The following is a 22,314-nucleotide window of genomic DNA, read 5'->3' as shown; positions in this document are numbered from 1 at the left end:
AGAGAATACCTTTCTGAAGATTTATTTTGTACCTGGCAGTTTTGTTACCATGGCTGCTGCCAGAAAATCTACCAATTGCATGTCATCACTTTCCAACGAGTCTGAAAGATGGATGAATGGAGCATTATTATTATTATTATTTTTAATACTCCCCCATTCATGCCTAAATCTAATTTAAACCAGGCACCTTTCAAAGTACAAAAAAAGGATGGGGCATGAGCAGACTAGACCAGTACAATAATCTAATGATGGACCCATGATATTAAGCGGGGTAAGGGGAGTATTGAAATTGCTACAGACTTGATCCTAGATGGAAATTAAAGTAAGCTCAGGACAACCTACCTGACAAACACATTAGATAACCTCTCCCTCAGTAAATAATTCTCACTGGCAACTCATACCATCTGTAGCCCATTAAATGTCTAAAAAAATAAGGTGTGTGTAAAACAATGAGGTAAATACCCTCTAACCCTTATGACCAGGGTAATAAATGTAGTCTAATTCAAGGTCAGTGCAAGGGGGGAAGTAACCTAGACTTCCACGGAATATAAGACAAATAATTTTCTGTGTACCATAAATGTAATACAAAAGAAATGTATTACTTCATTTGTAACTTAGACCATATTAATCCAGACGTTTTTCATGTAAATCTCGATTGAACATGTAATTCTGTTCACGAAAGAATATTGTATTTTACATTTGTCATGGTAGGTGCTCCTAGAAAAACAGTGAAAGTACTGAAGTGCAGGTAAGTGAAGGTGATCTATACAATCAGTGCAGGGTGTGGTTATAAGAAAAATATATATTAACTTCAAGTGGCTCCTTCAATCCAGGAAGCCATGAAGATTCCCTAAATTTCTTTGTATTTGTCTCATTCACTCTTTGGAGATGTCGACGTTTTGACCCCGTAATAAGGTGAGTCAAGGTGGGGTCATCATCAGGACAAGGATAATCAAAATGGTAGCACCTACGGGTAGTATAAATCACTGTATTATTAGGGGTCCGGTGAATCCGTTTACATAATGTAATTAGTGTACTGACTGGAAAACTCACCTATATTCCAGTATAGAGAACCAATCAGGTAATCAGGGACATCTTCCTGCTGGAAAATGATTACATAATTCAGTATGCCAGATAATCACAAGGATTAGTCTGTGTGAAAATAAGGTAAAGGACTTACGGAATAGTCCCAAGGTCTGAGGATCTACACTTGTCTGCGGTCGTAGTGATCAGGAGCGTCAAAGATCGCTAATATCTAGTGCTCAGGAAACTTCTAAAAGAGAGAGGTATTTATTAGGTCGGTATCCAGGGATAGCACAGGGCTGGATGCTCGACGAGATGTAGAGATTAATCAATAAAAATATATATAAATTACAGTAAACCACTTACATTTAGTGGATTAATCTCAGTGTGTGGAGTTGTTTAAAACAACCAACGGCTGCAAATTGCAAAGGAGCGCCGTATTTATCAGGGGCTCAGATTATCTAAAATGCAAGGAGTGTGCGTGAGTGAAGATAACCACAACTGTGGGGACGAGAGGGATTAATCCTGAGAAGGTGAAGCACTTGTGAGTTCAGGCTGCTGCCGAACCAGTCAGCATCCACCTACCATGACAAATGTAAAATACAATATTCTTTTGTGAACAGAATTACATGTTCAATCGAGATTTACATGAAAAACGTCTGGATTAATATGGTCTAAGTTATAGATGAAGTAATAAATTTCTTTTGTATTACATTTATGGTACACAGAAAATTATTTAAGTCTGTTATATTCTGTGGAACTCTAGGTTACTTCCCCCTTGCACGGACCTTGAATTCGACTACACTCAAAAATTAAGATGTCAGAGAAACTATGCCCAGAGTGTCCACAACAGAACATAAGAATACCCCAACGAATGTCTGCTCTTGGTTATGGTTAAGTTTGGTTAAGTTTTGCTGGTAATTTAATATAGACTGATGAGAAACTTTAATAAGGCATGCACATGTGAAAGGGTATACTGAATACTCCAACTGAATGGGTGGATAGAATTATAGACCAATGACATGAGGTATACAAGTACTTGTCACAGCTGCCTGGTCTCTATTATGTTGTAATCCAATTGCTTTATCGAACAGTATCAACTTTAAACTTACTCAAAGAAATGTCAATGTGTGAGCTTGTAAGTAGTTCTAAAAATGTAATAAAAGATTTTTTAATAAAAGCAAACAATAGCCTCCCACAAACAACTTAAGGTTTTACAAATAGTGACTGCATCTATTGCCCATATAACTGGAACAAACCCCTTTTGTGGATCTTCGTGACAAGATCAAAGGCTGCTATCAATGAATTATAAACTGCAACACAGGATACAGTGTATACTTAAAAACATGCATTTCGAAAATATGTGAAACAAAAGAATGCAAAAGAAACTGGGTGAGAACACAGAAGAACTCTCAAACAAGGAGATACAATAATAAAATGTTTAATTGAGTCTTTACATGGACCAGGAATTCCAATATTTATTTTTCAAGACATAAGATTAATTTCCACAGACCTAAGGATAGGAGTAAAGATGAACAAAATCACCCCCTCCAAGTGTCAATTACTTAACACCCACGTCCACAGACAGTGAACATTTTTGTACATAGCAGGCACACCTAAACTATGTGTTAAATTATGTTATGTGGGCAATATAAATAGGAAGTAATTAATTTAACACTGTTATTACACAACTTGGAGGTGATGCAGAGATCAAATCAGTCCATCATAAAAAGTTGTACTTCGAGCCAAAACATATAAATACCACACTGATGTAGGACAAATGTACATATGAGAGGACATTCATCTACTTAAATACATTTTTTTTTATTTTATTTTTTACAATTACACTTCATTTTAAAACGTGCTCAAAGAATTCTGGAATAAGAGAATAACTAAGATAACTAAGACTATACCATTCACTTCAGAATATCAGCGAACTAAGTGGCCAAGAAGCATAGAATACTAGAAACCAACATTATGATTCTCTCCTTATGTCAAACCAAGTTTTCAACATGAGATCTTTACTTTATTAAAATATACACCATAAACCACATGTTGTAACATTCTGCTGTAAAACGATTTACTCGGTGCCAGAGCTATAGGTACGGTGTCCTTACATACTACCACAATCTAATGGCTGTTGAAAACCGAGAAATGGCATGACCTCATTTGTAGGACTAAGGTTATGACAAGTGCCCATTAAACATTTCAGGGCTCAAAGTCAATATCCACAAAAAACCCAGAAGTCTCACATCTAAACATTTTAACAGTAGGCATTTCTCACTCTGAAGATTCTTCTTCGAGATGCTGCTATTCCACACTACACATGCACACCATAATCATTTAAGAACAGGCACCAGATTGACATGGAGACAGCCATCATCCTAGTATAAATATGAACATTGGTGATTCTTACCTAGGATATATCACAGTGCAGCTATCCAAGGGCAAAAGTAGAGCACTACAGAGTTTTGGAAAAAGATGTGAATTTCACGCTACAACAGGCAACCTGCTAGTATAAATCGGAGAGGGTATCCCTACAGATTGTTTTATCTGACCATGCCACAATCACAGAACCAAGAGGTACCCATGCCACACAGGCATCCATCTCTCCTTACTTCAGGGTAAGGCAGAGCATAAATCTTCATACTATATCAAATGCTTTTTTAGTACCAGTACCTAGTTTAGGTCGTTTAACCTTGAAAAAAAATGTATACATTAAAAAAAAATTGTTATAGAAAATACTAACGTCTAAATGCTACGACTGAACAAATATTAAAGCTTGATGAGTAATATTTTAACATCACTAAGGAGACCCCCATAAAAGAGGTACTTTCCTACTACATACTTTATGTCCAAGATGGTCATCAGTGTGGTCCTCCTGAAAAAAACTACCATATACAGCCATTTAAGCTTTGCACACTGCGTATTGTCATAGCCACATAAGTTATTCATAAGCTTTAGACATCTAATAAATGTGATCCTACACTTCAAATTTTTTCTTTCAGACCATGCCTATCAAATTAAATGTAGGCAGTGTTGTAATTTTGGCTTACACCTACTAGTTTACTTGGCTTTTCTCCAGTTTATAGCTTTCTAGGATTGAGTCTGCGAGTGCATGAGTCTCGCTTGGGAGACTTATGCTGGGCACAGTAAAAGGATTGGAGCCCGCAGTAACTTACCCTATATGTTGACTTGTGTGGCACTCTTTACAGCCTCGTAATTGGTCACTGCAAGCCAGGCATCACTGAAGTTTCTCTCTGAGTTGCAGGGACCAGGCACTGATTGATTAAACTTAATCAGTGCCTGTTCGCTGCTCCCAACGTGATTAAAGCACTATTTTTTTCTTTTAAACTTCTAGTGCCCTGCAAACAAAAGGCTTGTAACTGGCAAAAATGTACCTAGCAGGACAAACAAAATTGCAAAGTTTTATTTTCTATAGCTAACTTTCTTTTATTTTTCCAAGTTGTCTTTTCTCATGTTGCACCCACGTTTTTGTTTGTTTTTGATAGTGGGCAATGTCCTCAAAAGACGATGATTATCTTGTACCAAATATTGCAAAGCAACGTTATTTCTTTCTTATATTTAACTTCTGAAATGATGCTTTAACACATTAACCGTGCAGTACACCGCAATTCACCCAATACATCCCACACCAATCCACCCCTTTCTAACCCACACCACACACCCAATCCAATTCAACTCCACTTCAACCCCCCCCAACTCCAATCCTCGAAACACACCCCAATTTATTCTGCCCTACTCCAATTCACCTCACCCCAATCCGAAACAATGGGCCCCACTCTAATCCGGAACAATCTGTCTCACTCCAATCCGAAATAATCGGGCCACTTCATTCTGGCCCCAATACAAAACAATGTAGCCCAATACAATCTGCTGCACCACAAAGAAAATCCGCCCCACTACAATCCAAACAAATCGGCTCCACTCCAATCTGCCTCACACAAATACATTCCACTTCAATGAAAACCACTTGCCCCAATCCACTTAAACCCAACCCGCTCTATCACGCTCAACCCCCTAATCTAATACGCCCCACTCCAGTCTTCCCCACTCCAATTCGCCTTACTACAATCTAAAGAAATCTGCACCACTCAAAAACAATCTGCGCCAATCCAAAACAATTTACAGCACTGCAATCTGCTGCACTCCAACCCACCTCACTCCAATCCAACCCACCCCAAACCCACTCCAATCTAATCTACTGCACTCCAATCCAATCACCACTACCATATCCCATTCCAATCCCACCCACCCCAATCCAACCCATCCCACTTCCAATCTACCTTACCCCTATGCAATCCACCCATACTCCAGTCCAAGCCACCCAACTCCGAAACCGCCTTAATCCGCCCCACTCCAACCCGCTCCACCCCCGAACAACCCACCCCACCCCAGTCCAACCCACTACTCCACCGCACTCCAGTCCAGTCCAGCCCACTCCACCGCACTCGTCCAGTCCAACCCACTCCACCCATCTCACTCCAATCCTCCCCAGTTGTCTACCCCGCTCCAATCTAATTCACCCCACCAATCCCACCCCCGCCTCATCCCACCCCATATCACATCCACCCCACCCCACATCCAGTCCAATTCACCCCACAACCACCCCACCCCACATCCAGTCCAATTCACCCCACAACCACCCCACCCCACATCCAGTCCAATTCACCCCACATCACATCCAGTCCAATCCACCCCACATCACATCCAGTCCAATCCACCCCACATCACATCCAGTCCAATCCACCCCACATCACATCCAGTCCAATCCACCCCACCCCACATCCAGTCCAATCCACCCCACCCCACATCCAGTCCAATCCACCCCACCCCACCCCACATCCAGTCCAATCCACCCCACCCCACATCCAGTCCAATCCACCCCACATCACATCACATCACATCACATCCAGTCCAATCCACCCCACCCCACATCACATCACATCACATCACATCCAGTCCAATCCACCCCACATCACATCACATCCAGTCCAATCCACCCCACCCCACATCCAGTCCAATCCACCCCACCCCACATCACATCACATCACATCACATCACATCACATCACATCCAGTCCAATCCACCCCACATCACATCACATCCAGTTCAATCCACCCCACCCCACATCCAGTCCAATCCACCCCACCCCACATCACATCACATCACATCCAGTCCAATCCACCCCACATCACATCACATCACATCCAGTCCAATCCACCCCACATCACATCCAGTCCAATCCACCCCACCCCACATCACATCCAGTCCAATCCACCCCACCCAACCTCACATCCAGTCCAGTCCAATCCAACCCACATCACATCACATCCAGTCCAATCCACATCACATCACATCACATCCAGTCCAATCCACCCCACCCCACATCACATCACGTCCAATCCACCCCACCCCACATCACATCACATCACATCACATCCAGTCCAATCCACCCCACATCAAGTCCAATCCACCCCACCCCACATCACATCACATCACATCACATCACATCACATCCAGTCCAGTCCAATCCACCCCACCCCACATCACATCACATCCAGTCCAATCCACCCCACATCACATCACATCACATCCAGTCCAATCCACCCCACCCCACATCACATCACATCCAGTCCAATCCACCCCACCCCACATCACATCACATCACATCACATCCAGTCCAATCCACCCCACCCCACATCACATCACATCACATCACATCACATCCAGTCCAATCCACCCCACATCACATCCACCCCACCCCACATCACATCCAGTCCAATCCACCCCACATCACATCCACCCCACCCCACATCACATCACATCCAGTCCAATCCACCCCACATCACATCCACCCCACCCCACATCACATCCAGTCCAATCCACCCCACATCACATCCAGTCCAATCCACCCCACCCCACATCACATCCAGTCCAATCCACCCCACCCCACATAACATCACATCACATCCAGTCCAATCCACCCCACATCACATCCAATCCACCCCACATCACATCCAGTTCAATCCACCCCACATCACATCCAGTCCAATCCACCCCACCCCACGTCACGTCACGTCCAATCCACCCCACATCACATCACATCCAGTCCACCCCACCCCACATCACATCACATCCAGTCCAATCCACCCCACATCACATCACATCCAGTCCAATCCACCCCACCCCACCCCACATCACATCCAGTCCAATCCACCCCACATCACATCCAGTCCAATCCACCCCACCCCACATCACATCACATCACATCCAGTCCAATCCACCCCACATCACATCACATCCAGTCCAATCCACCCCACCCCACATCACATCACATCCAGTCCAATCCACCCCACATCACATCACATCCAGTCCAATCCACCCCACATCACATCACATCCAGTCCAATCCACCCCACCCATCACATCACATCCAGTCCAATCCATCCCATCCCACATCACATCACATCACATCCAGTCCAATCCACCCCACATCACATCACATCACATCACATCCAGTCCAATCCACCCCACATCACATCACGTCCAATCCACCCCACCCCACATCACATCCAGTCCAATCCACCCCACATCACATCCAGTCCAATCCACCCCACCCCACATCACATCCAGTCCAATCCACCCCACCCCACATAACATCACATCACATCCAGTCCAATCCACCCCACATCACATCACATCCAGTCCAATCCACCCCACATCACATCACATCACATCCAGTCCAATCCACCCCACATCACATCACATCCAGTCCAATCCACCCCACATCACATCCAGTCCAATCCACCCCGCATCACATCACATCCAGTCCAATCCACCCCGCATCACATCACATCCAGTCCAATCCACCCCACATCACATCCAGTCCAATCCACCCCACATCACATCCAGTCCAATCCACCCCACATCACATCCAGTCCAATCCACCCCACATCACATCCCATCCCACATCGCATCACATCACATCACATCCAGTCCAATCCACCCCACCCCACATCACATCCAGTCCAATCCACCCCACATCACATCCAGTCCAATCCACCCCACATCACATCCAATCCACCCCACATCACATCCAGTTCAATCCACCCCACATCACATCCAGTCCAATCCACCCCACCCCACGTCACGTCACGTCCAATCCACCCCACATCACATCACATCCAGTCCACCCCACCCCACATCACATCACATCCAGTCCAATCCACCCCACATCACATCACATCCAGTCCAATCCACCCCACCCCACCCCACATCACATCCAGTCCAATCCACCCCACATCACATCCAGTCCAATCCACCCCACCCCACATCACATCACATCACATCCAGTCCAATCCACCCCACATCACATCACATCCAGTCCAATCCACCCCACCTCACATCACATCCAGTCCAATCCACCCCACCCCACATCACATCACATCCAGTCCAATCCACCCCACATCACATCACATCCAGTCCAATCCACCCCACATCACATCACATCCAGTCCACCCCACATCACATCACATCCAGTCCAATCCACCCCACATCACATCACATCCAGTCCAATCCACCCCACATCACATCACATCACATCCAGTCCAATCCACCCCACATCACATCACATCCAGTCCAATCCACCCCACATCACATCACATCACATCCAGTCCAATCCACCCCACATCACATCACATCCAGTCCAATCCACCCCACATCACATCACATCCAGTCCAATCCACATCACATCACATCCAGCCCAATCCACCCCACATCACATCACATCACATCCAGTCCAATCCACCCCACCCCACATCCAGTCCAATCCACCCCACCCCACATCCAGTCCAATCCACCCCACCCCACATCACATCACATCCAGTCCAATCCACCCCACCCCACATCACATCACATCCAGTCCAGTCCAATCCACCCCACATCACATCCAGTCCAATCCACCCCACATCACATCCAGTCCAATCCACCCCACATCACATCACATCCAGTCCAATCCACCCCACATCACATCACATCCAGTCCAATCCACCCCACATCACATCCAGTCCAATCCACCCCACATCACATCACATCACATCACGTCCAATCCACCCCACCCCACATCACATCCAGTCCAATCCACCCCACCCCACATCACATCACATCCAGTCCAATCCACCCCACCCCACATCACATCACATCCAGTCCAATCCAATCCACCCCACCCCACATCACATCACATCACATCCAGTCCAATCCACCCCACATCACATCACATCACATCCAGTCCAATCCACCCCACCCCACATCACATCACATCACATCACATCCAGTCCAATCCACCCCACCCCACATCACATCACATCCAGTCCACCCCACCCCACATCACATCACATCACATCCACCCCACATCACATCCAGTCCAATCCACCCCACATCACATCACATCCAGTCCAATCCACCCCACATCACATCACATCCAGTCCAATCCACCCCACATCACATCACATCCAGTCCAATCCACCCCACATCACATCACATCACATCCAGTCCAATCCACCCCACATCACATCACATCACATCCAGTCCAATCCACCCCACCCCACATCACATCCAGTCCACCCCACCCCACATCACATCACATCACATCACATCCAGTCCAATCCACATCACATCACATCCAATCCACCCCACATCACATCACATCCAGTCCAGTCCAATCCACCCCACATCACATCACATATCACATCCACCCCACCCCACCCCACATCACATCACATATCACATCCACCCCACCCCACACCACATCACATCACATCCAGTCCAATCCACCCCACATCACATCACATCACATCCAGTCCAATCCACCCCACATCACATCACATCACATCCAGTCCAATCCACCCCACATCACATCACATCACATCCAGTCCAATCCACCCCACATCACATCACATCACATCCAGTCCAATCCACCCCACATCACATCACATCACATCCAGTCCAATCCACCCCACATCACATCACATCACATCCAGTCCAATCCACCCCACATCACATCACATCACATCCAGTCCAATCCACCCCACATCACATCACATCACATCCAGTCCAATCCACCCCACATCACATCACATCACATCCAGTCCAATCCACCCCACATCACATCACATCACATCACGTCCAATCCACCCCACATCACATCACATCACATCACGTCCAATCCACCCCACATCACATCACATCACATCACGTCACGTCACGTCCAATCCACCCCACATCACATCACATCACATCACGTCACGTCCAATCCACCCCACATCACATCACATCACGTCACGTCCAATCCACCCCACATCACATCACATCACATCACGTCCAATCCACCCCACATCCAGTCCAATCCACCCCACATCACATCACATCACATCACATCCAGTCCAATCCACCCCACATCACATCACATCACATCACATCCAGTCCAATCCACCCCACATCACATCACATCACATCACATCACATCCAGTCCAATCCACCCCACATCACGTCACATCACATCCAGTCCAATCCACCCCACATCACATCACGTCACGTCCAATCCACCCCACATCACATCACATCACATCACGTCCAATCCACCCCACATCACATCACATCACATCACGTCACGTCCAATCCACCCCACATCACATCACATCACATCACGTCCAATCCACCCCACATCACGTCCAATCCACCCCACATCACATCACATCACGTCCAATCCACCCCACATCACATCACATCACATCACGTCCAATCCACCCCACATCACATCACATCACATCACGTCCAATCCACCCCACATCACATCACATCACATCACATCCAGTCCAATCCACCCCACATCACATCACATCACATCCAGTCCAGTCCAATCCACCCCACATCACATCACATCACATCCAGTCCAGTCCAATTCACCCCACATCCAGTCCAGTCCAGTCCAGTCCAATCCACCCCACATCACATCCAGTCCAGTCCAATCCACCCCACATCACATCACATCACATCCAGTCCAGTCCAGTCCAATCCACCCCACATCACATCACGTCACGTCACGTCACGTCCAATCCACCCCACATCACATCACATCACATCACATCCAGTCCAGTCCAATCCACCCCACATCACATCACATCACATCCAGTCCAGTCCAGTCCAATCCACCCCACATCACATCACATCACATCCAGTCCAGTCCAATCCACCCCACATCCAGTCCAGTCCAGTCCAGTCCAATCCACCCCACATCACATCCAGTCCAGTCCAGTCCACCCCACATCACATCACATCCAGTCCAGTCCAGTCCACCCCACATCACATCACATCACATCCAGTCCAGTCCACCCCACATCACATCACATCACATCCAGTCCAATCCACCCCACATCACATCACATCCAGTCCAGTCCAGTCCACCCCACATCACATCACATCACATCACATCCAGTCCAGTCCAGTCCACCCCACATCACATCACATCACATCACATCCAGTCCAGTCCAGTCCACCCCACATCACATCACATCACATCCAGTCCAGTCCAGTCCACCCCACATCACATCACATCACATCCAGTCCAGTCCAGTCCACCCCACATCACATCACATCCAGTCCAGTCCACCCCACATCACATCACATCCAGTCCAACCCACATCACATCACATCACATCACATCCAGTCCAATCCAGTCCAATCCAGTCCAATCCACCCCATATCCACCCCATATCCACCCCATATCCACCCCATATCCACCCCATATCCACCCCATATCCACCCCATATCCACCCCATATCCACCCCATATCCACCCCAGTCCATATCCACCCCAGTCCATATCCACCCCAGTCCATATCCACCCCAGTCCATATCCACCCCAGTCCATATCCACCCCAGTCCATATCCACCCCAGTCCATATCCACCCCAGTCCATATCCACCCCAGTCCATATCCACCCCAGTCCATATCCACCCCAGTCCATATCCACCCCAGTCCTGCCAACCTACCCACTCCAGTCTAATCTACCACAATCCACTACTCCAATCCAGCCTATGCCAATCCACCCAGCCCAACTCCAATTCACCACACCCCTATCGAATCCACCCCACCTCTCTAGCCAATCCACTCCACTTGTTTTTTTTCAACACCCCGATTTGGGATGGTCTTTTTGGCTCGCGGTTGCCATTTTCCCCGCAGCAGCTGTCCCTCTTTCGGCAGCCATTTTGAAGGGGTCAGCGGTCTAGTTTTTCCTAGATCACCGAGTTCTAGTTCCCAGGCCTTATTAGCCGCGATGCAGCGTGCGCGCAGCGGGCGCGCCAAAGGCAAGCCCTTCTGCGCCAGGTCGGAACTGAGGGCCTGTCCCCCTGATTCATCTGTATCAATAAAGGCACTACCTACTTATCGTTACTCTTCCAAGGAGTTGTATGACTTGAGACCATTAGGTAGGATAGAATGTATTACATGTATAGAAGCCAGACACGTGGCGTTGCCCCGTCTGCCATTGGACATCTGATCCCAGGGGGGTTTGTGTGGATGTGGGGTGTAAACCTCGCACCTCCTTTCTTTACCCAAACTGCCGATCGTTGGACACCCATAAACTGGACATTAATTTATTACCGAGGCCTCTCCCACAGCATTGTTTCTAACTGAAACATGGCTGAAAGAAAGTTCGGACCCTGATATTAACCTAGCATTATCTACAGGATATCTAATTGCCATATTAGACAGAGGGACGACCAGAGGAGGGGGAATTGCAGTCATTTACAGGGACTTTCTTAACCTTACCTACCAGCCCCTTCAGTTAGTGGAAGTGGAAGGCATGTTGTTCTCTCTTGCTCTTAAACCCGTTATACCTTTTCAGGGATTTTATTATATCGCCCCTCCCCCCCCCCCCCCACACGCCCCTCAGAGAAGTTTCTAGATTCTGTTTTAGATTGCACTGCATATTTTATATGTTCTAGACCTAGTTTTACTATTTTTGGAGATTTTATTATTTATGCTGAGACTTTTGAACAATCAGGCTCAAGACGTCTACTTGGTGGCATGGAGACATTGGGCTTGACCCAACTTGTTAAGACCCCACCCATGAAAGGGGTCATACTATTGATTTAGTATTTAGCAATACACCTGCCTTGACATGTATGTCCCCTATTCCACTGGCTTGGTCCGACCATTTTCTAATTCCTATTGAATTAGTTACGGACACAGTGGAAAAGGGGTCCAAGACTCCTGTACAGGTTGGGAGATCATGGGGTAAACTGAATAGAGATAACTTTTTAGCTACCTTGTTTTCCCGTAAGTCTTGTTTCATGGACAAGGGGGAACCCAAAGCTGTGGCCTTCAATGACTGGATTACGGATAACCTGGACAAAGTTCTTCCCCGGAGGAAACAAATTTGGCCCGCGTAGGAAGGCTAGTGCTCCATGGTTCACACCCCAACTACTTCTGCTAAAGAAAGGATGTAAAAAACTAGAAAGGACTTGGAGAAAATTTTATGATCCAATATACAGGGAAGCATACAAAGGGGCTATGAGGAGATATCACTCCGAGATTAAGGTGGCACAAAGTGTTTATCAGCAGAAAATAGAAGAGGCAGCAGGTTCTCCTAAAGATGTTTTTCAAGTCCTAAAGGATATCCTTCAAACTCCTGTGGAAGACAACCCTAAAGAAGCCTCCTTAGAATATAGTAACATGTTAGCTAAATTTTTCCACCAAAACATTTTGGACATCTATGCTACCTTTGGGGAATATAGTCCTTCTCTTGAGGAGGAGAATCCTACTGCTGACATTATAGCCTGCCTTTCTCATTTTACCCCTTTTTCGCAAGCTCAGGTATTAGCTTTCTTGAGTGCCCTCAAATCAAGATCCCCCTCGGACCCGGCTCCTCCGTGCATGCTTGTTCAAGGGCCGGAAGCTATAATACCTGTGCTTACAGAACTACTTAATGATTCACTGTCCAAAGGACTAGTACATAGCCTATGGAAGCATGCTATAGTGAAGCTGCTACTAAAAAAATCCACTCTTGACCCTACAGTGTTGAAGAATTTTAGACCTATCTCCCTACTGCCTACCCCTGCCAAGATTTTGGATAAATATATCAATCTACAACTTTCCACCTTTTTGGAAGAGAATATGCTGCTCCATCCCACTCAGATGGGTTTCAGAGCGGGTCATAGTATGGAAACTGCATTAATTGCGGTTATGGAAGAAGCCAGAAAGCGGGTTGACCAGGGTCATACTACAGTGATCATTATGCTGGACCAGAGTGCAACATTTGACACTGTAGACCACCAAGTTCCGATCCAGAGAATGAAGAATATTGGAATTAGGAATCAGGCATTGGCTTGGTTCATATCCTTCGTACAGGACAGATCTTTTCAGGTCCTTGACCGATCTTTTCTATCAGACAAACTACACTGTAGGTGCGGTGTACCTCAGGGCTCTGCCCTGAGTCAGACACTGTTAACATTTATATAGCCCCACTGGCTACCCTGGTAGAATCATTTGGTCTAGTGTTGGTGTCCTATGCTGATGACACCCAACTGGTGGTCTCTTTTTCTACTGAAGAGACCGCAGAAGGAGTCGCATTATCCACACACATGCAAGCGGTCTCTAGCTGGATGACCCAGAGTAAATTGCAACTAAATGAGGAGAAAACTGAATTGATAATTTTGGGGCCAGAGCCTAGAACTGGAATCCTTCGCAGTTGTCCTCTGGCACTTAGTGAGTTCCCACCTCCCAAAAAAGCAGATTAAGATTTTGGGGATTAGCTTGGATCCCCTCTTGACATTAGACATTCATGCTAGGCACATATCAACAACTTGCTTTGGCTTACTTACACTTCTTAGGAAGGTCTTTGCCATCCACCCGGCATTGGCAAGAAGACTTATTGTGCAGGCCGTCATCCTATCAAGGTTAGACTATGGGAATGGCCTCTTCTTAGGCTCCCCAGTTTATGTGAAGAAGAAATTACAAAGAGTACAAAATGTTGCAGCTCGTTTACTGCTGAACATCCCGAGACGGTCATCCGTGCAAGCTGGGGTAGCCTCCTTGCACTGGTTGCCGGTAGAGCAACGGATCAAATTCAAGGCCCTCTGTCATATACATAGATCTTGGTATGACAGAGGACCCCCGCTCCTTAAGAATTTGGCCACTTTTTACATGCCGAACAGAGACTTGAGATCCGCCACAGTAGCTTTAGCAACTACACTTAAAATAAAGAAAGTCAGATGGGGTGGGTCTACACTCACGTTCTTAGGAGCCAAACTCTGGAATCTGTTGCCCCTTAAACTTCGGCTGATGAATCATGAACTTGAGTTTCGGAAGGCTTTGAAAACATGGTTGTTTTATATCTGGCCTTTTCCTCCTGTGTACTTACTGTGGTTAGGGTCCATTAGCGCTGGGAAACCCGAGGGTATCCATGCGCTCTACAAACCGTGTAACATATCATAAAACCCCTCTGTCTACACCACCCTGCCTTAATCAATCTTGGTCAAATCCAGCACATCAAGGCAATCCACCACACTCCAATCCATTCCACCCAATCCAATCCACCCAGCCCTAACCAATCTATCCCCTCCAATCCAATCCATCCCCTCCAATCGAATCCACCCCCTACCACGCCAATACAGCCCATTCCAATCCACTCCCACCTACTCCAATCCATACCGGCCCATCCCAGGCCACCGCTCTCTAATCCAATCCACCAAGCGCCAGTCCAACCCACCCCACTACAATCCACCCACCCTAATCCAAACAAACCCAGTTCAGTCCATCCCAATCCAATCCACCCCACCCCAATGCAATCCACCCCAATGCAAACCTATTTATAGTGAAACACTTTGGTAACTGACAAGATCTTTAAGAGAGGTAATAAAGGTCAGTTCTCAAAAGGATAATATGTAAAGGTCTCCTCCAATTTACAAGACCAAATCTGAACTAAAAAGTGTGAGCGTGAGCCATCCCCCGCCCCACCCCCCCACGGACCCTAGCAGGGATGGTCTTCTGTTTCCCTCAGAAATGAAACTAATCTCAAAGTGGGAAACTAGAACAGTATTATACAAATATACATTTACAAACCAGAAATAACAAAAGAACACCTAATAGTAAATTTACAGCCAGGCTAAAAGGTCGCTGGTCAAAAAGTAATCTGAAGATTTTGGAAGGAGTATGTAAATGTTAGCGCAAGTAAAGAATGCAGAACAACAAATAATTAAAATAGTGACACCACAGTAAAAAAAATATACATGTTAAAGAAGCCAAAATGAAGGGAAGCTGTCTCATAAGTGTCGATTGTAGTGGAAACAAAAGTTGAAAGCTCACCTCCATGTTCAGCGAACTTTGGATTGGAGAGGATTTGCTTGCAGAATTTGAGCCCATTTCGATACTGCTTATGTTCGTAACAACGCTGTGAAGTGGGAAAAAAAAAATCAATATCAATAAGTCATAAAACCGACAATAATAATGAAGGCATGCTTTAGTGCTAATATATGGGTATCAAGAAATTAATTTTTATTACTACCAGCAAACAAATGTTATATACAAAATGTTGAGGCTATTCGAATTCCTCACACATCCATGGGATAACATCACAGCCCATATCACAACCATGAAATCGGTTCCACCACATAACTGATATAAAGATCTAAGTCCAAAGCTGAGCCAAAGTCTGAGGATATGTGATTCAATTATAGAGCAGCCTATGAGCTGAAAGTTAAAGCAGAACGACGATAAACACATTGTCCTTTCTCAAGCTATTCTTGTTCCCTGTTAAGAAAAACAGATGTCAGTATAAATTTGTAGAAGTCATACATACTCTGGCTTAAGTCAGACAAAGCAAATTATCTGAAAAAGAGTAGCTTGATCTAACTATGTCTTCTCATGGACTGTTATTCAAAGTACTTTCTCTGTAAAATATCCATGTCACTAGCATGGCTGCACTAGATAACTCCTTAAGGAAAACTGACAAGCCATAGAATGTTTTAGCACTGATTAAATAAGCATGAAGTGAGCACGTTAATGAGAGAGGCCAATGACCATTAGAGTGGCACAAATCACTAGGCAGAGCAGAGGTCTGAATCACTTAGGCATGCCTATTTAAGGTAAACTATCAAGTTGTTCTTCTTGCATATTCGGCACTTGCAAAACCAGACTTGTAAAAGAAAGGCACTGAGGGTTGGCACACACAGAAACACACAGTGATGTGACATGCAGATGTGCGCTACTACAGTGCTTTCAGCAGTGTCCCACATTGTCTAACTAGAGAAGGTTGATAAATGCAGACACCCCCTCAAGTCATGACCCAAAACTGAATTTCCGTAGCAGTTGTTCACTCACTCCACTATAGCTTTGGAACCTCTGAAGCAGTACAGGATACTGCATCTACTTCAATTCCATCAACATATTAGACTCATCCAACAGTGAAGTAATTCAGACTCATTTTTCTCATATGTCCACTGCAGCAACTAGGAATGCTTCCCAACACTGCATGTTGTCTTAGTCACTTGGCCAATGTGATGCTTTTAGCTTCTAGAACTCCGTCATTGTACTTGTGGTGCAAGTTCTATTAAGGCAGTTGCGTATGTCTGTTGATAGATTAGGTTGAATAAATACCTTGCAACTTCACACCCTACTTATTGTGGTTCAATATATTGAAGGGTTTGTTAGTTTAGGGAACAAATGGTAGCCAATTTTATTTAATGGAAATCTGCAAGGTACTGCATGTTCACACAACCTGCTACGGATAACCTCGATGAAACAAGGAGTATAATTTTACCACCTGCTAGAAGTGCAAAACCTCTTCAACGAAGCAAAAGCTGTTGTGAAAAAGAAATGTAATTTGGCAAATTCTCTACTGCTTCACCAAATAAATCCAATGAATAACACTTGTACATCAAGATACATAAAACCTCAGTGAGATGGTAAAAAGGTAGGTGAAGTAGACGAATGAAGCTAACACACTTGTCTTCAGACAAAGCACTGAGATTAGTAAAACAAAGCAAAGGGCAGGCAGCCATAAAAAAAAGATCAATAAGTGACAAACCAGCAATGCACTGATTCTGGCCTGTTACAAAGTAGTGGCTCCATCACTGAGCGAGTATGAAGAGAAGAGTTGTGTGGGTTTATTTCCTGCCTTCCAGAATTTTCAGGTTTGATCTGTGAATAAGGTACTTGCCTCAATGCCAAATCACAATTTCTAGAGATTGTTTTCTTCAAAACAGTGCAACATTATAAAGCTCAAGAAGTAGAGGAAGACCATTCTCACCTCCACAGAGCAGAAAATATTAATGAACATCTGATGGCCACCCACACACAAATATGTGTGTGTGTGTATATATATATATATATATATATATATATACACACACACACACATTTGTGTGTGGGTGGCCATCAGATGTTCATTAATATTTTCTGCTCTGTGGAGCATATATACACACACACACTAATATATATACACATATACACACACACACACACACACAAATATATATATATACACACACACACACACACAAATATATATATATACACACACACACACAAATATATATATACACACACACACACACAAATATATATATATACACACACACACACAAATATATATATATACACACACACACACAAATATATATATATACACACACACAAATATATATATACACACACACAAATATATATATACACACACACAAATATATATATACACACACACAAATATATATATATATATATATGGAAAATGTCACTTACCCAGTGTACATCTGTTCGTGGCATTAGTCGCTGCAGATTCACATGCTGTGCACAGTCCACCATCTGGTGTTGGGCTAGGAGTGTTACAAGTTGTTTTTCTTCGAAGAAGTCTTTTCGAGTCACGAGACCGAAGGACTCCTCCCATTTCGACTCCATTGCGCATGGGCGTCGACTCCATCTTAGATTGTTTTCCCCGCAGAGGGTGAGGTATGCTAGTAATAGTGCCCATGCAATGGAGTGAATACGTATGTACATAATGAAGCTTAAAGTAATATATTTACCAATGTACAAATGTTCAAGATCTACTTCTAAACGGCTACAGGCTGCCGGGGACACGGGTGGGCGCATGTGAATCTGCAGCGACTAATGCCACGAACAGATGTACACTGGGTAAGTGACATTTTCCGTTCGATGGCATGTGTAGCTGCAGATACACATGCTGTGCATAGACTAGTAAGCAGTTATCTCCCCAAAAGCGGTGGTTCAGCCTGTAGGAGTTGAAGTTGTTTGAAATAATGTTCTTAGTACAGCTTGACCTACTGTGGCCTGTTGTGCAGTTAACACATCCACACAGTAGTGCTTGGTAAATGTATGAGGCGTAGACCATGTTGCTGCCTTACATATTTCGTTCATTGGAATATTTCCTAGACAGGCCATGGTAGCACCTTTCTTTCTGGTTGAGTGTGCCTTTGGTGTAATAGGCAGCTCTCTCTTTGCTTTAATATAGCAGGTTTCAATGCACTTAACTATCCATCTAGCAATGCCTTGTTTTGAAATTGGATTTCCTGTATGAGGTTTTTGAAAAGCAATAAATAGTTGTTTTGTTTTTCAAATTAGTTTTGTTCTGTCAATGTAGTACATTAGCGCTCTTTTGATGTCTAATGTATGTAGTGCTCTTTCAGCTATAGAATCTGGCTGTGGGAAGAACACTGGTAATTCTACCGTTTGATTCAAGTGGAACGGTGAGATTACCTTTGGTAAAAATTTTGGATTTGTTCGTAGGACTATTTTATTTCTGTGTATTTGAATAAATGGTTCTTGTATGGTAAAAGCTTGAATTTCACTCACTCTTCTTAGAGATGTGATGGCAATTAAAAACGCAACTTTCCACGTTAAGTATTGCATTTCACAAGAATGCATGGGTTCAAATGGTGGACCCATGAGTCGTGTTAAGACAATATTGAGGTTCCATGAAGGAACAGGTGGTGTTCTTGGTGATATAATTCTCTTTAGGCCTTCCATAAACGCTTTTATGACTGATATTCTAAATAATGAAGTTGAATGAGTAATTTGCAGGTAAGCTGATATTGCGGTAAGATGTATCTTTATGGAAGAGAAAGCTAGATTTGATTTTTGTAAATGTAGTAAATATCCTACTATATCTTTTGGAGATGCGTGTAATGGCTGGATTTGATTATTTTGGCAGTAATAAACAAATCTTTTCCACTTATTTGCATAGCAGTGTCTAGTGGTAGGTTTCCTAGCTTGTCTTATGACCTCCATACATTCTTGTGTGAGGTCTAAGTGTCCGAATTCTAGGATTTCAGGAGCCAAATTGCTAGATTCAGAGATGCTGGATTTGGATGTCTGATCTGTTGTTTGTGTTGTGTTAACAGATCTGGTCTGTTGGGTAGTTTGACATGAGGTACTACTGAAAGGTCTAGTAATGTTGTGTACCAAGGTTGCCTTGCCCATGTTGGTGCTATTAGTATGAGTTTGAGTTTGTTTTGACTCAACCGGTTTACTAGATATGGAAGGTGCGGGAGAGGGGGAAAAGCGTACGCAAATATCCCTGACCAGTTCATCCATAGAGCATTGCCTTGGGATTGATCCTGTGGGTACCTGGATGCGAAGTTTTGGCATTTTGAGTTTTCCTTTGTTGCAAATAGATCTATTTGAGGTGTTCCCCAAATTTGAAAGTAAGTTTTTAGTATTTGGGGGTGAATCTCCCATTCGTGGATTTGTTGGTGATCCCGAGAGAGATTGTCTGCTAACTGGTTCTGAATCCCTGGAATAAATTGTGCTATTAGGCGAATGTGGTTGTGAATCGCCCAATGCCATATTTTTTGTGTAAGGAGACACAACTGTATCGAGTGCGTCCCTCCCTGTTTGTTTAAGTAATACATTGTTGTCATGTTGTCTGTTTTGACTAGAATGTATTTTTGGGTTATTATGGGCTGAAATGCTTTCAGCGCTAGAAATACCGCTAACAGTTCTAAGTGATTTATGTGAAACTGTCTTTGATGTATGTCCCATTGTCCTTGGATGCTGTGTTGATTGAGGTGTGCTCCCCACCCTGTCATGGAAGCATCTGTCATTATGACGTATTGTGGCACTGGGTCTTGGAAAGGCCGCCCTTGGTTTAAATTTATACTGTTCCACCATAGAAGCGAGATGTATGTTTGGCGGTCTATCAACACCAGATCTAGAAGCTGACCCTGTGCTTGTGACCATTGTGATGCTAGGCACTGTTGTAAGGGCCGCATGTGCAACCTTGCGTTTGGGACAATGGCTATGCATGAAGACATCATGCCTAGCAATTTCATTACCATTTTGACTTGTATCCTTTGTTTTGGATACATGGCCTGTATTATATTGTGAAATGTTTGAACCCTTTGTGGACTTGGAGTGGCAATCCCTTTTGCTGTGTTGATTGTTGCTCCTAAGTATTGCTGTGTTTGACACGGCATAAGGTGTGACTTTGTGTAGTTGATTGATAAACCTAGTTTGTGGAGGATTTGTATGATATATTTTGTGTGCTGTGAACACTGTCTTAGCGTGTTGGTTTTGATTAACCAGTCGTCTAAGTACGGGAACACATGTATTTGCTGCCTTCTGATATGTGCAGCTACTACTGCCAGGCATTTTGTAAAAACTCTTGGCGCAGTTGTTATTCCGAATGGCAACACTTTGAATTGGTAATGTATTCCTTGGAATACGAACCTTAGTTATTTTCTGTGTGAAGGATGTATTGGTATATGGAAATACGCATCCTTTAGGTCTAGTGTTGTCATGTAGTCTTGTTGTTTGAGCAGTGGGATTACGTCTTGTAATGTAACCATGTGAAAGTGGTCTGATTTGATGTAGGTATTTAGTGTTCTGAGATCTAGTATTGGTCTCAGACTGCCGTCCTTTTTGGGTATTAGAAAGTACAGTGAGTAAACTCCTGTGTTTACCTGTAGTTTTCGTACTAATTCTATTGCTTCTTTTTGTAGCAATGCTTGAACTTCTAGTCCTAAAAGGTCTATATGTTGTTTTGACATACTGCGTGTTTTCGGTGGGATGTTTGGAGGGAATTTGAGAAATTTTATGCAATAACCATGCTGGATAATTGCGAAGACCCAAGTGTCTGTTGTTATTTCCTCCCAATGTTTGTAAAATTGGCTTAGTCTCCCCCCCACAGGTGTTATGTGATGGGGTTGTGTGACTTGTAAGTCACTGTTTATTTTGAGGAGTTTTGGGGCTTTGGAACT

General features: G+C 44.4%; 1 protein-coding gene across 1 annotated transcript in view; it reads right to left on the bottom strand.

Moving 5' to 3' along the window:
* Positions 1-22,314, bottom strand: part of NAA15 (N-alpha-acetyltransferase 15, NatA auxiliary subunit) — a 761,793-nt gene that overhangs the window by 553,841 nt on the left and 185,638 nt on the right. Inside the window, exon 2 of the mRNA XM_069242270.1 lies at positions 16,409-16,493. Coding sequence (XP_069098371.1) covers positions 16,409-16,493 — 85 coding nt within the window. The remainder of the gene's footprint in view (positions 1-16,408; positions 16,494-22,314) is intronic.

Source organism: Pleurodeles waltl, chromosome 1_2, assembly GCF_031143425.1.
Source record: "Pleurodeles waltl isolate 20211129_DDA chromosome 1_2, aPleWal1.hap1.20221129, whole genome shotgun sequence".
Lineage (NCBI taxonomy): Eukaryota > Metazoa > Chordata > Amphibia > Caudata > Salamandridae > Pleurodeles > Pleurodeles waltl.
The sequence above is the reverse complement of the archived record's forward strand: the minus strand, read 5'-3'. Positions and strand labels throughout refer to the sequence as shown.